Genomic DNA, 16,380 nt, shown 5'->3' with positions numbered 1-16,380 from the left:
CCTAGAGATGTCCCCCTCCCCCAGCTGACAGGGTAGGCAGACACCAGGGGGCAGGGTGAGGAGAGGGAGGCCTTGGAACCAGCAACAGTTACCTGGATGTGACCCTCGGCCCCTGAACTCCACAAGCTGGGGGCAGATAGGGGATGGGCAGGCCCAGAGGATTTCCCCATTGCCTTCTCCCACAAACACATCACCTGCATTCCCTGCCCTTGGAGACCCCCGACCAAGGCAGTGAAGACCACTGGTGACCCTGAGGTTCCGCCCTGCCAGTGTCGGGCCCCTGTGCAGCTGGGCACACCGGATCACCCTCACCCTAGCTCTGCCCAGGACACATCGTCTCTGAGCCAAAGATCTGGGCTGGAAAGCCTTGGAGAGCGCAAGACCCAGGCAGCCAGTCTAGTCTAGGGCCCCCACCCCTGCAGCTGTTGCTCCAGCAGCAACTAGTGACCCCTCCCTCCTCGGGGGACAGATGACAGGACTTGTCCCAGGTGGGCAGTGAGTACCCGGGAGCTGCCCGGGACTCCAGGACAGGAGACAAGAAAGCATGGATCTGAACCAGTTGTCTGTTTATTTTTTGGAAAGCACGTCTGCTGGTTTGGGCCAACACCTTTGGCCCCCACAAGGCTGGGGGCCCTGAGAACCGAGACCACCCTGAGCCCGCTGACAAGCAGAGAACAGCCGCCCAAACTCAGGGCCATTAACAGTACAAAAAGTAACAAAACTGAATTTGTGGCTTTCTCTCCCAAGCTTTGAAAGGAAGCAGTCCGGGCTACAAAAGCCTAGAAGCGTTGCGTGAGAAGTGTTAAATCTACAGCAAATACGTCTTGTAAAAACTCAATAAATTATATATATAGATATATATAAACTTGTAACATCTAATAACATCTGAACCTGCATGCAGGGCTGCCCCCCCCCGCCCCGAAACTGCCTCCCCGCCTGGAACACATGGCAATTAGAAGAACCTGTATGAAAATACCAGCTTGCTTTGAAGTCTAAAAAAATAAATCTCCTAAAGAAAAATCCTATCGAAATCTACTTCTCCTGCAAAAGAAGGCCAAAGGAAATAAAATATCCGCTCGGAATCATCTCGAACTATTAACGACCCTTTAGGGTGCCAGGGGGCTGGCTCTGGCCTTGGGGTGTGGGCTGGACACACCCTCAGCAATGCCCCTAAACAAAGCATAAACCATCTCACTGTTAATAAGTTAAAACTTAAGCCTCTGCCGTGCAGCTGGCTGAACGCTAGGAGCCTGGGGAGTGACGGGGACACAGGCTCTGGGGGTCGATAAATAGCTTTACAAACATACAGGTCCAGGAACAATTTTTAAAACAAAACTGCGGTGCCAGAAAAGCCCCTCCAACCTCTGCTGGTTTTTGCGTCTCAACAGCGAGCCCCCAGGGCGCCTCGCTCGACTAGGGCACCCCGGCCCCTGCACCCTCAGGCCCCGTGCCTCAGTTGCACCAGCCTGCCTCTTCCATATAGATATTTATATATATGTGTATGTGTATATCATATACACAGCATCTATTTATATAAATGTACACTCATTTCTGGAATAAACCTTTCGGATAGAAGTTAAAGGCTCCCGCCTTCAGGTACCCGTAATTTCAGTCTCTGAGGGTCAAGGTGAGAAGTGGGGAGGCCTGGAGGTGGGGAGCCGCTAACACTCACCCCAGGCGCAAGGTGCCACTTGGGTGGGAGGTGTGCCACACGGGGGCTTCCCTGTAGGCTCAGCTTGGGCACTTGGAGAGGGGGCCTCAGCCCACTCTGGACACTGGAGCCCGGCCCGCCCCGATGCTCCCTGTGGGGTGGCAGCGGGGGTCAGGGGAGCCTGGGGAGGGGCCCGGCTCCCTGCCCTGAGGGGCCCCACGGGAGGAGCCCCTTACATTCTACGTCCAGTCCACCGGTGCTGCCGGCCCAGGTGGCCAGGAGGTCACCGTACAGCAGGGCGGGCACGCCGGGGACCCCGAGCACACACGAGTGCACACATGCACACATGTGGAAGTTGTCTGTCCATCTGTCCACCTGTTCCAGGTCTTGAGCCCAGGCCGGTGAGACCCGTTGGTCACAGCACACCAGCGGCAGCACGGCAGGCTGGGGTCCGCTCTCACGTTGATGGGGGCTTGGCCCGCAGGCCGCGGCCCTTCACGTCCGCGAGCCCCCGCTGCCTGGCGGGGCCGGGGGCAGCAGGTCATGGGCGAACACGGAGTCGTCCCCTGAGGAGCCGGAGCTGGGGGTGTCCTGGCCGCCCGGCGAGTACTGCTCGAAGGGCACCGACAGGTCGAGGTACTCCTGCGGGCGGGCCGGGGTTGCGGTCAGTGCTACGCCACCTCCAACGCCCGAGCTGTCCAGGCCCGGGGCGGGGGGTGGGCGGGGGGCGGCAGTGGGGCCCGCACTCACGTCGGTGGATGTAACGGTGAGCACGCGGTCCAGGTCTTCCACCAGCTGCTTGAAGGTGGGCCTCTGGGAGGGCACGGCGTGCCAGCACTCACGCATGATCATGTACCTGCGGGCGGCACTCAGGTGGGCCCTGCCCTGCGCCCGCACACCGTGCCAGTCCCCCTCCCTTGGGAACAGCCTCGAGGCCGGCCCTCCCCCTGCCCGGGGGCGGGGCTCAGTGGGGGCCCAGCGGGGTCCGAGGTGACAGGCGGGTGCGCGCGCTCACAGATCGTGCGTGCAGTTGGCCGGCTTGTCCATGCGGTGGCCTTCCTTCAGCAGCTTGAAGAGCTCCTCCACGGGGATGCCGGGGTACGGCGAGCCCCCCAGCGTGAAGATCTCCCAGAGCAGGACACCGAAGGACCAGCTGTGGGCGGCGGGGGCGCGGCACCGTCAGCCCACCCTGCCGCCCGTGGTCCCCCGTGCATGCGGAAGCCCCAGGACAGACCCCAGTGGGGTGCAGGGGGCTACTGATGGTGGCCGGCTCTGCCCCACAGCTCCCCGGCCCCTGCCCTGGTGTGGCCTGTGCCCCGCCCGGCTCCCCACCCCACCCCCGCCCGGGTCTGGGGGCCACATACACGTCACTCTGGTGGGTGTAGACGCGGTCAAACAAGGCCTCGGGCGCCATCCACTTCACGGGCAGGCGGCCCTGGGAGGAGGAACGGGGCTTGTTGACCGCCAGGCGCCCTCCCGGCTTGAGTCCCCCACCCTCCCCAGGCCGGGCTCACATTGGTGGTCTTCTTGTAGTAGTCGAGGTTGTGCACGTCGCGGGCCAGGCCAAAGTCCGCGATCTTCATCACGTTGTCCTCGGTCACCAGCACGTTGCGGGCGGCCAGGTCCCTGTGGATGCACTGGGGACAGGACCGGGGTTGAGGCGGTCGCCACCGGCTGCTCCCTCCGCCCCCCCGCCGGCCTGGCCCCGCCAGTGCTCACCTTCTGCGAGGCGAGGTACTCCATGCCCCGCGCCACCTGGTAGGCGCAGGAAACCAGGTCCTTGAAGGTGAGCTGCTCCTCGGGCAGCCGGCAAGTGTCGAAGGAGTAGTCCGTGCCCGGGGGCCGCCGCGCCCGCAGGTACTCCCGCAGGTTGCCCTTGGCCGCGTACTCCACCAGCACGTACAGGGGCCCTGCGAGCACCGGGGTCTCAGAGGGGGCTGCACCTGGGGGCCGCCCGCCGCCCGCCACGGGCCCAGCACCCACCGCCCTGCGTGCAGGCGCCCAGCAGGTTGATGATGTTCTTGTGTTTCCCGATCATCTTCATCATCTCCATCTCGGACACCAGGTCCGACAGGTCCTTATCTGTGGCGTCATCTGTGCGGGGAGGGGGTTTTGTCAGGCTGGGCCGCCCCAGCCTTGTCCAGGCTCCCCTCGCCACGTCCCTCCCTCACCTTTCAGCATCTTCACCGCCACCGTGACGGGCTTGGCAGCCCGGTCCTTGTCGATGCCGATAGCCTCCGCCATGACCACCTGGCCGAAGCAGCCCTCCCCGAGAGGCTTGCCCAGAGTCAGCCTGGCGGCAAAAGCAGAGAAGCGATGAGCACGCCCGCCCGCTCGAGGCACTGTCCCAGGCAGCCTGAGGTGCAGTGCCACCGCCTCCAGGAAGCCCACCACCCTCGCCCCGGCGACCGTGCTCGTGCTGGTGGAGGACCTTACCCCCACCCCCCCCACCGCGGCCTCTGGGCCGGTGAGAGCACTTCCTGGGGCGGGTCCTCCCCGCCACGCCCCAGCCCCATCTCCGGCAGTGGCCTACCTGATTCCCATCTGAATGCAGCCGGGTCCGAGTGGGGCCCCTCCCCACCACCGGCCCCCACCGTGTGTGCGCCCCCCGCCCCCCCGGGCCAGGGCCCCAGGCCTTCGCACACCACTGACCGGGCCCGGGACAGCTCCCACTTGGGGTCGGCGGGCAGCTCGAGCTCAGAGACGTTGGCCAGCGCGGGGCCCTCCCCCGAGGACAGCCGGGCGATCCGCACCAGCGGCGTGTTGGAGCTCATGGACGAGCTGGACTCCAAGGACACCTGCTTGGGTCAGCAGGGGCAGGTTGGTGCTGCGGGGCCGCACGGCCGGGGCGCGGGGGCGAGGGTGCGGCCCCCTCGGACCGTAGGCCGAGGCCAGGCCTGGGATGGCTGCCTGACTCTTGCACAGCACTGAGCGAAGACTTCTAACATGCTCTGTGCCCAGAGTGACCCGGCTCTGTGCGGTGACCACAGAGACCACTGAGGGCTCGGCGCCCCCCACAGCAGAAGGGCTGTCCCCGGGCAGGCCCCAGGCCTTGACACTAGGAAGGGGACTGAGCGTGGGAGCCCGGGAGGCCGGGGCAGGGGCACGGGCGGCTCGGAACCTGGTATCTACTTTCTGTTACCTGTCGCTTGAGCGGGAAGCGGGAGACCTTGTGCACGGCGGGCGAGCCCAGGCCCTTCTTGGGGGGGCTGCGCAGGCGGCAGAGGGTCACAGCGGCCACCACCAGGATGAAGAGGAGGAAGCCCACCCCGTAGCTGAGGACACCTGCGTACACACTGCCAGCCTCACCAGCCTCCACCAGCTCCTCCTCAGCTGCAAAGACACGGGCGTTGGGGGCCTGGCCCAGCCTCCCAGGAGCCCCCGCGGGCCGCCCTGGGCCGGGCCGGGGGCTCAGCTCCCCTGGTGCGAGCGCTGAGGCCTGAAGGGCCTACTCGTTGAAGGTCCAGCAGCCAGAAATGCCTGGGCCAGGAGGGGCAGACCCAGGACAGAAAGAGCCCAGCGGAGCCAGCGGCACCCTCACCCGCCACCCGGGAGACACCAAAGCCACCGTATCGGCTGCGGGGGACCCCGTTGGGATGGGGCGCTCGAGGGAGGCCCTCTGCGCCAAGACAGGGCCGTGTGGGCTCTGTCCCCATACCGGGCACAGGGCCTGGCTCGAGGGCTCTGCGGTCCCCTGCCTGTCCCCGATGGCGTTGGCGTGTCCCGAGCTGCAGCCCCGAGAGGACAGGCGCAGAGCGAGCGCAGCAGGAGCTGGTACCTGGCAGCACCACCAGCCACGCAGAGTGATGGGAAAACCCGATAGAATTGCCCGCCAGACACGTGTACTCCCCCGCGTCCTCAAAGGTGACATTGCGCAAGGACAGAACCTCTAGCTCCTTGTCGGTGGTGTTAGCGCCCGCCGTCTACAAAGAAAGAACAGAGCGCGATAGGAGAGCGCCAGCACCTCCCGCGGGCACCACAGCCAGAGTCCACGCGGCGACGATCCAGCCAGGCTGCAAGGAAAACGCCACCACCACCACCACGGCCACGGCCACGGCGGCCGAGGGCCCCCTGCCTCGTGCGTCCACACCGAGCCTGAAGCCAGTCCCTCCACCGGCAAGTCCTCTGTCCCAGGTGAGCCAGGCGTGCGACCGGCAGCACAGCAGGAGGGATTAGCGCGCACCAGGAGGGGAGGCGGGCGGGCAGGCGACAGAGACGGGCAGGAAGTGAGCAGCAGCGGGAGCAGGGGCCAGAGAGAGGGATGGAGGGAGAGCGCGAGAGCCAGAGCAGAGGAAGACGGGCTCCGGCCCGGCCTCGGGGCTGAGGTCCTCCGGGCAGGGGGGTGGGGGGAGGAGTGCGCACGGGGGTGCAGGCGGGTCGGCACAGGCCACAGGGGCTCAAAGCAGGCGGTCACGGCGGAGGCCAGAGAGGCGGCGGCGCAGATGTGGCCACGCCAGGAGCAGAGTGTGAGCCGGGGACGGGGCACGAGCGGCGGGGCGTGCGGGTGGGCGCAGGGCCAGGGCGTCGGAGCTGGAGCTCGGCGTGCCAGGCAGGCGTGGGACAGAGTTGTTACCTGCTTGGGGCCCGTGAACACGCAGCCAAAAGGCCTTCTCAGCCACGCCTATGAAATTGGAGGCTCGACAGAGGTACTCGCCCCCGTCGCGCTCGGACACATTGGCCAGGCGGAGGCGCGCGTCGGCCTCCACACTCTCACTGATCCACGACTGCAGGGACAAGAGACCCGGCTCAGGCGCGGAAGCCCCGCCGGGCATGGAAGTGGCCGCGCAGGAGCGGGCCTGTCTAGACCCCAGGCTCTGAGGCTCTGAGACCCCCAAGGCACGGATGGGCAGACTAGGCTGTGCCAGCTAGGAAGGCTGCCTGGAGGCGGCTGTCGTCTCCGCGGATGCGCCTTCCCCTCATCCACCCCAACAGCCCGGAGCGCAGCCCTGGTGGCGCTCAGAGAGGCCCTCCCAGGGCGCTGGAGCTGCCCACCGCGGGGGCCCCGGCTGCCACACGGCTGGGCCGAGCGCACCCGGCACCGCCCCGCGGCTAGTCTGGACCCCTGCTCCCGCCCCGCAGGCCCATCTCGTCTCTAAACAGATGTTTCTCTTTGGGCTGCAAGTGTCGCAATCACCCCAACTCGGGGGGCCCCCACCCCCGGGGCCGTGGGAACAAAGCTCAGGCGGTCCTGCCCTGAGGGCCCAGTGAGGTGGGCGGGTGGCCGTCTGAAGGCAGACAAGGGCGCAAGGACACAGGGCTCACTGTAGGTCCTGGCGTGCTGGGCCGGGCCCCACCTCCCGAGCCGACCCCCCCCCCCCCCCGCTGCTTCTCCCCACAGGTCCAAAGCCTGTGCCCCGACCCCCGTCCCTTAAACACGACAGGCCTCCTGCCTGGGATGCCCTCCCTGTCCCCGGCGAAAGGGGCCCCCGCGGGGCCGGGCCTGATGGCTCACCTGCAAGGAGTCCCCCGCCCCCAGCCCGCCTGCCCCACCCAGCCAGCGGCGCAGCGGGGCCCACCTTGAGCACCGTGACATAGGGTGTGCCGTCGGGCCCCACTTTGCTGCCGTTCACCTCCACGTGCTTGAGCCACTGGATGTGGGGCTGCGCGTCGCTGTACACCTTGCAGTGGAATTCCACGTCGCTGCCCAGCACCGCCGTCTGGTTGGCGGGCAGCCCCGCCTGCAGGATGGGCCGGTGCGGGGAGCGCTCTGCGGGACAGGGGGCGCTCAGAGGCTGCCTGACCCGCGCCCGCTTGCCGCCCGCACCCGCCAGCCCGGGCCTCACCCAGCACGTCCAGAGTGTACGTCTGCCGGATGCTGCCGAACTTGTTCTCCACGACGCACGTGTAGTTGCCGCGGTCCGAAGGCACCACGCTCTCCATGACCAGGCTCCACTGCTGGTGCCGCAGCTGCAGGTGGACACGGGTGAGCGGACGGCGGGCTGTGCCCTGCTGGCCGGCACCGAGGCCCCAGCGCCCCCCGCCGGGCCCACCTTGATGCCCCCGATGCGGTGCTCGCCTCGGAACTCCTTGCCGTTCTTCAGCCAGGAGATGGACGGGGTGGGGTTGCCGGCGGCTGGGCAGCGGAAGCGAACCGTGTTGGCCGCCGGCACCGCCAGCAGCTTCTTGTCCATCCGCTCGGGCCGTGTCCAGTAAGGGGCCCCTGCTGGCAGAAGGGCGCGGGAAGGCTGTGACCAGGGTGGGAGTAGAGGCCTGCCTGCCCCGCGCCAGCCTCAGTCTCCCCTCCTGTGTAGGAAAGGTCGGCCTTTTGAAGACCCCTGCCTGGGCTGGACGAGCCTTCGGTGGCCTCAGGTGGCCACCTCCCGGCATTCAAAAGCCAGGTCCCCTCCCTTCCCGTCCACTTCCCTCAAGCACCTCCTCCAGCCGAGAGGACCCCGGGCGCCACACCACGGCCCAGGAGCCTTCACGACGCAAAGGTGTCCTCCCAGGGGAGCACCCACCCACCCAGGCAGGCCCACCAGAGGGGAGACGCAGCCCGCAGAGGGACCAGGTCACAGCGGGCTAGGAAGCCCGGCTGCATGCACGGGCAGGGCCAGGCCTCGGGAGCTCACCAGGAGGCAAGACCCAGCCACCCGCAGAACCCGGAGCCTTGAGACCGGCCAGGAGCCACTCTCCACACCATGGGCGCCAGGTGGGGACGCGGTGAAAGGGTGTCTGGGAGGCCCTGCTCCCCCATCCTGTTTTCCAGGACCGTCCCACCCCCACCCTCACAGCCCAACTGGCTTTTCTCCCTTGGGGCTGGGGTGAGGCTGCATTCCCACCACGGGGAGGCTGGGTGGGTGTCCCCAGGAGGGAGGGAGCCTTTCCCCGCGACCCTGCTGCCATCCGTGCAGCCACCTCCGAGAGGGTGCCGAAGCCCGGGTGGGGAGCAGTGTGGGCAGGCGCCGGGGGTGGCGCCTCCAGAGCTCTGGGGGCCGGTGTCAGAGACCCCAGGGTGGCCCGGGGAGCCCGGCAGGGAGGGGCCGTTCCCTGGGACTGGAGACCGCGATGCCTTCAGGAAGGCAGCTCTGCCAGCAGCCCTGCTGCGTGGCCCTGAGCCCACTCAGGAAGAAGAACGCCAACCCCCTGCCTGGGACGGCCAGGGCGAGCGGGACACACAGGGGACAGGCGGGAGGCGGCGGGGCGCCCGCCGGGCCCTCACCCCCGTCCCGCATCTCGGGGCATCTCAAACTCAGCTCCTCCAAAACCAGACGCCACCTCCCTGAGCCGGCCCCCGCCCGCTGGGCAAAGCCCTTGCTGCTCACTGTTCCAGGCGCTGTCACCTCAGCCTGTCACCGGAAAGCACCGCGCAGCCCCTTCACAGTGGTATGCCGGGACCTGCTGTCCCTGCTGCTCAGCGCCACCCCCCCCCCCACCCACACTGTCTCAGTCGCCCCCCACCGGCCCTAACCCCTCTGTCCGCTGCCGCCTGCCCTGTCTCAGTCACACGTGGGACGGGCCACCTCGCCCACAGGCCTCACTGCCCCGGCCCCGGCCACACCGGCCCCCCGGCTGCTCCTGGAGCCCCGGGCCCCAGTCCCCTCCCCACAGCACGGTGCCCCATCCCACCCGTCACCTGCCACCCGGAGCCCAGAGCTGGGCACGCATCGCCGCCACCCCACACTAAGGGGCCCCCACGGAGGTGGCCCCCAGCCCTGGGCAGCCCCGCGCGCCTGGAACCCGGCCTCACCTGTGTCTTCAGCTTCGTCTTCCCCATCTTCATCGTCTCCTGAGGACGGAGCATCTGTAGCGCAGGCGAGAGGGAAATGTGGGAGGTGGCCCTGCAACCAGGCAGGGGCCCCTCACTCCGACGGCGCCTCCGGGGGCCTCCCCTCCCCCAAGGCCACCAGGACCCTCGGGAGCGTCGTGGGCCCCAGCAGGCCCTACCTGTCACGCGCACGGTGAAGTGGCACAGGACACTCTGCGTGAGGCGCTGGCGGCAGCTGTAGGCCCCGGCGTCCTCATGGGAGGCGTTGAGCACCTGCAGCCGCTGCGGCCCCACCAGGATGCGGTCTGAGGGCGCCAGCCCCACGCCGTCCTTCACCCAGACCGTGGGCCCTGAGGGAGCCCCCGCGGGCCAGTGGCAGCTCAGCTCCACGGTGTCCCCGCTGCCAAAGACCAGCTCCTGCTGGCCAGGCTCAGGGCCCGGGACCTCTGCGGGCAAGATGGGGGCCCGTGAGGCAGGCGCCCCCCAAACCAGGGGCGCCGGGGGGAGGCTGGGGCCTGTGGGGGCTGAGGTGGGCCCAGGAGACGGAAGAGCCTGTGGTCCTGCCGACTGTCCCACAGGGCCGGGCGCGGGCACTGTTCGTAGTGCCACCAGGTCTCCGTCCCGAGGACGACCCTGCTGTGGTAGCGCTTACGTAGAGGACACGCGAGGAAGCGGGAGGGGCCGCTCCAGTCCAGCACTGTCTGTAGACACGGAACACTCCAGTTTCAGAGCGTCCAATTTTCCTTTGATTCTTTTCAGTGATTTAGAAATGCAGCATCCGCTCCGACCTCACGGGCAGCAGCGAAGCAGGAGGTGGGCGTGCTGTGTTTGGCCGACCTCAGCTAAAACAGAGGCTCGGAGGTGGGGACGAGCGGGGTAGTGACAAGACAATTCATCCCAGGAGGGGGTGCCCACCTGGTGCCCCCCACCCCTCATCTTGGCTTCAAAACCAGTTCGGGACCTGCCCAGCCCCAGAAGGGAGCGCCGCAGTCAGACAACACCCCCAAGCCTTCCAGAAGAGCCCCAAGCTGATGCCGGCAAGGCCAGCCCAGAGTGGAGGCTCTCAGGGGCATGGACAGCCTGAACCCCGACTCAGACTACACCTCCGCAGTAAATCAGAGAGAACACATACCCAGAAGGAGGCTAGAAATACACAGACGTGGTACCAGTTGTGGCCAGTGGGGTGAGGGGACCTAGGACCCCTCATCTTACAGATGGACACAGGCGAGGGGAGGAAGACTGCAGACTCGGCTGGCGGCGAGGCCAGAGCAGGCACCGCCAGGCCAGGCTGAGGAGGCCCGGCCCTCCTCTCCCCGCAGGTGCCGAGAAGTCGGGGTGGAGGGTCCTTGCCGAGGGCGGATGTCCACTGTGGCCCCTGCGCCCCTCCCCTGACCAGTGGCTGTCCAGATCCCAAGGGGCCAACAAGGCCTGGGACCCAGGGGCTGACCAGCCCCCCCAGGCCTCCCTGCCAGAGCTGGGCAATGCACGGCGCAGGCAGGCAGCCTGGGCTTTGGGCCCGGGACAGGGGTGGGTGGTCCCACCACGCAGACCCAGCTGGGTCGGTCACACCGTTACTTGTCATTCTGCCGACGCACGGCCTAGATTCGAGGGCCCAGCTGCCCGTTCTGGCCACGCCAGTCCCTGGCTCCTCTGACGGGCCCCATTCTGCCCCCCACCTCAGGAGGTTCCACAAGCTCGGCGCCCACCAGAAGGGTCCCTGAAGTGCCCATGGGGTCTGCATTCCCAGGGTCCCCACAGTCAGGGGGCTCCTGGCTTGACTTGCAGACCCCCAGTCCCGGCCACAGTGTTATGTGGGGACCACCCAGTGCCGGGAGCCGGCTGAGGCCCCCCAGAAGGCCGAGAACAGGCTGGCTGCGGCTGCCTCAGCCCCAGGCCCTGGCCCAAGGGCAACAGTGGTTGGTTCCGGTTTGGTCTGGGTGGCAAAGGCAGGTCAAGCCATCCGCACAAGTATTCGCTTCAACCTGGTCCAGCAGGGGGCTGGGAGGACCCAGCACTCCGCCGAGGGCCAGCCCCGGACCTGCCCAGGACCCTGCTCCACTAGGTGGCCGTAGAGGCCGGGGACCTCCGGACCAGGGCAGGGACAGCAGTAGCACCTCCACTTCCTGCAGATCCGATCCACTCCGCGCCACAGAGGACCCGGGGGAGACCAGGCAACGCCAAGGAGGGGGCGGCGGTGGTGTCAGGCGGGGGGACACAGAGTGACGGGCAGGGCCCGAGGGGGCACTCTGCCTAGGGGCGGTGGCCTACTCAGCTCCCACCACAATGGCCTCAGGAAGGAGGCTTTCTTGATCAACAAAAGGGGGCCCGTCCACACCCACACAGGCACTGGCGCCACACACGTGGGAAGACAAATGTCCTCTGTGCCATGGTGGGTGCCCACGTGCCATGCGGGGGTAGGCAGAGGTGGAATGTCCGCCCCCGTGGGTCCCACAGCACCTGTTCCAGCCTGCACCCCCACCGAAGGCCTGAGCTCGGTGAGGGGGCCGCCAAGGGGTACTGTGTCCTGGAGGGGCCAAGCCGGGCCTTCGGGCACGTCTCCCAGGCCCAGAATCCTCCTGAATCTGCCACTCACGGGCCCCGTGACTCAGTTTCCCCCACTGGCAGGCCAGGGGGGCCACCACAAGCAGTTAAAGCACTGGAGCCGGTGAAAATAGGGGGCGCGAGACCCCCCTGCCCCAGGGCTACACCCCAGGATTGATGTCCACCAGGCCGCAGCCGGAGTGGTGCCAGCCTGCTCCGGAGGGCCGCGAGCCCTGCTGGCGGAACTCGCTCCCGGTTTGGGGTCACTACAGTTGAGACCCGCTCAATGCATGTGGGGTGTGCAGGGGTCGGGCCACCCTCTGTGAGAGGGGCCTGGAGGAGACCCCAGGAAACAAGCATCAAATCCAGACCCGATTCAGAGGAGGCGCCTGGAGCTGACGACGGAGGAAGAGCAAAGCCCTCTGGCTCTGGATGTGGGTGAAGGTCTCTGATGCCAGGTACATGCTTTAAATAGCCGGGAGGCGCGCCCCAAAGGGACCGTGAAGTCATGGCCTTCCTGCCTCCCCAGTCCCCTCCCCACCCGGAAACAATATGAAAAGTTTCGTAACAAAGTGAGGAAAAGAAAGGGGTGGGATCCAGAGGCCTGGCGGGCTAATGAGGGCTTACAGGATTATCCAGCCTAATCCTCCAGCAACCCTTCCGTTATCCCGCACAGGCGAGGAAACTGAGGCTGCAGGAAAGCAACCAGAACCAGGGTGGGCAGCCAGCAGCCTCGGGCCCAGCAGGGCCTGGGGTCAGGGAGCCCCCCGGTCCCCCAGCCTGAAGAGGCTCCTCACCTTTCATTCACTTGTAAATCACTCAGGCCGGCCTGGCCACCCGCTCCCCCAAACCGGTACCTGGGCAGACGCCCCGCCTACCTCCTCAAGGAGACCCCTAGCTCCCCTCTAGGTGCAACTGTACAATGGGGCGCACCAGGCCCCAGATAGGGCCCCAGGTGGGACTTGAGGGCCTGGGGGGGCGGGGGCACCTTTGGCTCAGTGCAGGGGCTCAGAGGCCAGAGGTCCAGCCTCAGGCTCAGCGCAGGTTAATGAACCACCCAGAGGCCCGCGGGGCTCAAAGTCCAGCCCTGAGGAGGAGCAGGTGGGGGAGGGTGCCGCCAGCGCCTTCCTGGGAAGTACCCTCACCCCCCGAGGCCCCTCCTGGCCGGGGGGGGGGGGGCACCCATCAACCTTCCTGCCTGGCGGGGGCCCCCGCCAGTGGCTTCGTGCGGAGCTGGAGGCCGCCCTGGCGGGGCCTGGGGTGGCCAGGGCAGTCCAGCGGCGGACACCTTCCCCAGCGTCCGCGACCCCTGCCAGCTCCGGCTCCGTAATTTCTGTTCCCCGGGAAGTGCCAGGCTGGGGCCTTTGTATTTTTCCGGCCTGGCCCGCGGCCCAGCTCCTTCAGGAACCGGATGAGGTTTATTGACCCGTCAACTCACTACCTGTTTCACCAACTTGACTGCGGGGACGGGGGCCCCGGTGCGCGGGCACCCCAGCCCCTGGGGGGGTCCTCAGGACGCTCTACCCCAGGCCCGCATCTGGTGGGGGCGCTGCCAGTTTCCCGAGGCGGGGAAGGAGGGGGCCGCTGCCCCACCTCCGCGCCGCAGGGGGTCCGGGAGGTCTGGAGCTCCGCCCACCGCCCCCTCCCCCGGGGCTATTTGACATTCCCCGGCCGTAGGGAGTAATATCTTTATCTGAATGCGAATGCTAATTCGGGGCTCCCCCCGCGGCCGCCTATTCTGCGCCCCTGGAAGCGGGGGCCGCCCTAGCAAGCGCTAAAAGCGCGCCCTGACCTCCCGACGGCCTCTGTCACGCCGCTGAATGACACGCACATTCAAGCGCCGAGCCCACTTTCATTCATAAAAAAATGACATTGTTCCGGGAGGCCGCAGCCGCCGCCGGAGGAAGGGGCGCGGGGGACGCAGGGAGGGGCGGGCCGCCATCTGCCTCCGTCCAGCCCGCGGCCGCCGCCTCCCTGGCACTGCGCGCCCGCAGCCGCTCGACTCACACCTCCCCGCGAGGCCCGGCCGCCATCAATGCGCGGTCTGTGGCCGCGCCGAGGTACAAAGGAGCGGCTGTTCGGGTCTCGCCCGGGTGGGGCGTGAGCTCACCGGGCGAAGGCCTCCCTCCGCGCCGCCGCCGGGCTGGGGACAGCGGTGCGCGCAGCCCCCTCGCCCGCGCCGATCCTCGCCAGCGCCCCGGAGTTGTTGGTCTCCAGGGGGCGGGCTCCCTACGGCCTCCCCTCTCTGCCGGGGCCTGGCAGCGCGTGTGCGGGGCGTGGGCACCCGGAGCGCTCGGCCGGGCGCAGCGTGGGTCAGCGCGCGCTGCACCTCGAGGGCCTTGTGCGTGTGCGGGTCAGGGCCCGGTGCCAAGACGCGCTCCCGCCCCGCCCCTGCCCAGGCTCTACGGGCCCTCCTCGCAGACCCTCGACGTCCCGCTGGACCTTGACCGCCAGCGGGGTTCTGCGACTCCACATCGCTCGGACATCCGCCCTCTCACCTCCCGGCCCCCGCCTGGCGTTCGCTGCACACCCCTGGGGGCAGTCATCTTAACTCACAGGGCATGAGAGCTGGGTGGGGGGAAACGGAGGCACTAGGTGTCACCTGGTCATGCAGGCCACTGAGGGGCTGGGGCCCGGCCCCGGGCTGACGCACTCTCATACCCTCCCTCCAAAGTCCAACCTCTCGCTTTGGCTGACGCTGGCCACGAACTGGGGCCCGAAGGGGGCTGGGGGGAGAGGCACCAACAGCAGAAACTGTCCGTCAGTGCAGAACCGGCGGAACAATGGGAATCGTGGAAACGCAGTCCCCAAGCCCTCCCGACAGCGCCCGGGAGCAGGCTGCGCCCCACTGGGGAACCGCTGGGGGCGGGGGTTGCGGACGCCACCGCGGTGCCCGGCTCGCCGCCGCAGCCTCGCACTTGGGTGGCAGCCCTGCGGCTCCAGGCGCCCCACAAACTGCCGCGCCAGCTCTGGCCCCGATCCCCGGGGAGGGAGGGCGGCAGAAACCCGGACGCTGGCCCCGCTATGCCAGCCCAGAGCAAGCCCTGGGGCCCACTCTGATCTCCGGCGCCCCACACCCACCCAGGCGCCCGTTCCCCGGCCCCGACGCTTCTGCCTGCCGGGGCCCAGTGCCCCTCCCCAGTACCCGTCGGGTCCTTCCGTACCTGCTGCTCTCCGCACGACGCGCTGCTCCATGCCCGGGGACCCGGAGACGGCGCCGGTCATCACGACTGCCACGGCCACAAAGAACGCGAGGGCGCAAGCCGGGGCGCCCATAGCTGGGGAGGGTGTTACGACGTCCTCAGGCGGCGCGCGCCAGCATGCTGCCCCCCATGGCCCGGTTCTGGCACCGGCGGGAGGGCGCCACTCGGGAGTCTGTTGGAGGAGGCAGGCAACTCGTTACTCGGGCGCGCAGGGGCGAAGGCGGCGGTGGCAGGGCTCCTGCGCCCCGGCCCCTCCGATCCCCGTCCGCCCCGCCCGCCGCCGCCGCCCAGGGCTCCCGGGCCGCCTGGCGCCGGCCGCCGCCTCCCCGCCGCGGTCCCTCCCTCCCCCTTCCCTCCCTGGCTGCTGCAGAGCCCTCCCAGGGCGGCGGCGGCGGCGGCTGCAAACTTTCCAGAGCTGGAAGCCCGCGCCCCGGCCGGGCCCCGCCGCAGAGACCGCTCGGGATCCGAGCCCGCCGCGCGCTCTGGACCTGCCGCGCGCCCGCCTGGTCCCCTCGCGCCCGCCGGGTCCCCACGCACCAACCTGGCAGCAGCGGGCGCCCGACTCACTGAGCGCGGCTCTGGCTCGCGCTCGCTGCCCGCCGGCCCAGCGCCTGCGCCCCGTCCCACCGGCCGTCGGCTCGGCGGTGCGTCCGTGCGCCCGGCCGAGCTGGACCGCGCGGCGCCAGCTGCCCGCGCCGCCGCCGCCGCCGCCGCCACCGCGCACTGAGCCCGGGCTGCCCGGCGCGCGGCAGCCAGTGGGGGCCGGCCTGCGCCCGCCCCGCCCCGCCCCGGCCACGCCCGCTCTGGCCCGCTCGGGCGCGGGGACACGCCCCTCCCCTGGGGCGGTCCGGAGGCGGGGCCGCGGCTTGCCTCGCCTCTGCCCGCGGAGGGGATTAGAGGGGGCGGGGCGGGGCGGGGGCGCCCGGCGGTCTCGGAGGGCGTGGGAGCCCGGCTCCGCGGCGAGGCCCCTAGTCGCGCCGCTGGGCCCTGCGCTGAGGGCGGCCCCGCGCGGGCGCACAGAGAGCCCGAGCGCAGGCTTCTATTTGCACAGCGCGCAGTCCCGGTTAGCACCCGGCCGCCCACCAGGGGCCCAGGCCCCGGAAGGCTGGGAGGGAGGGGGCGGTGTAGAGAGGGTGGTCTCTGGGGGTGAAACGTGTCGGGGAGGCTTCACAGAGAAGGAGCTGCACAGGCTGAGCCCGGAGGCGTGAGCAGCACAGAAAGCCTGGGGGCGAAGGACACTTCTGCCTGCCCGCCGGGGGTTGAAACGCTAGGGGACTCCG

General features: G+C 68.6%; 1 protein-coding gene across 4 annotated transcripts; it reads right to left on the bottom strand.

Annotated features, from left to right (window-relative positions):
• Positions 1 to 351: 351 nt before the first annotated feature.
• FGFR3 (fibroblast growth factor receptor 3) lies at positions 352 to 15,959 on the bottom strand. Of its 4 annotated transcripts, none has more exons than XM_079919907.1 (18): positions 15,642 to 15,959; positions 15,062 to 15,272; positions 9,536 to 9,802; positions 9,339 to 9,392; positions 7,642 to 7,814; positions 7,435 to 7,558; positions 7,168 to 7,358; positions 5,430 to 5,574; positions 4,794 to 4,984; positions 4,304 to 4,452; positions 3,823 to 3,944; positions 3,635 to 3,745; positions 3,371 to 3,561; positions 3,166 to 3,288; positions 3,016 to 3,086; positions 2,667 to 2,804; positions 2,402 to 2,507; positions 352 to 2,293 (listed from the first exon to the last, which is right to left on the bottom strand). In XM_079919907.1, exons 2-18 carry the CDS (start codon positions 15,171 to 15,173, stop codon positions 2,147 to 2,149), a joined length of 2,415 nt encoding a protein of 804 aa, XP_079776033.1. In that variant the 5' UTR covers positions 15,174 to 15,272; positions 15,642 to 15,959; the 3' UTR covers positions 352 to 2,146. The 4 variants fall into 4 exon arrangements, with proteins under 4 accessions (XP_079776033.1, XP_079776031.1, XP_079776034.1 ...); XM_079919905.1 differs by having other exon boundaries at positions 4,304 to 4,449; positions 15,642 to 15,765; XM_079919908.1 differs by having other exon boundaries at positions 7,642 to 7,811; positions 15,642 to 15,765.
• Positions 15,960 to 16,380: the final 421 nt, after the last annotated feature.

Source organism: Stenella coeruleoalba, assembly GCF_951394435.1.
Source record: "Stenella coeruleoalba genome assembly, chromosome: 4".
NCBI lineage: Eukaryota > Metazoa > Chordata > Mammalia > Artiodactyla > Delphinidae > Stenella > Stenella coeruleoalba.
This window is presented reverse-complemented; position numbering and strand designations above follow the sequence as displayed.

What these genes read in the sequence shown, in the direction of transcription:
- FGFR3 (XM_079919907.1), bottom strand. Translation starts at nt 15,173, where the DNA reads ATGGGCGCCCCGGCTTGCGCCCTCGCGTTCTTTGTGGCCGTGGCAGTC. An exon ending in AGTACCTCGCCTCGCAGAAG is followed by an intron (nt 3,289 to 3,370) that starts GTGAGCACTGGC and finishes TCCTGTCCCCAG; the next exon opens with TGCATCCACAGGGACCTGGC. An exon ending in TACACCCACCAGAGTGACGT is followed by an intron (nt 2,805 to 3,015) that starts GTATGTGGCCCC and finishes CGCCGCCCACAG; the next exon opens with CTGGTCCTTCGGTGTCCTGC.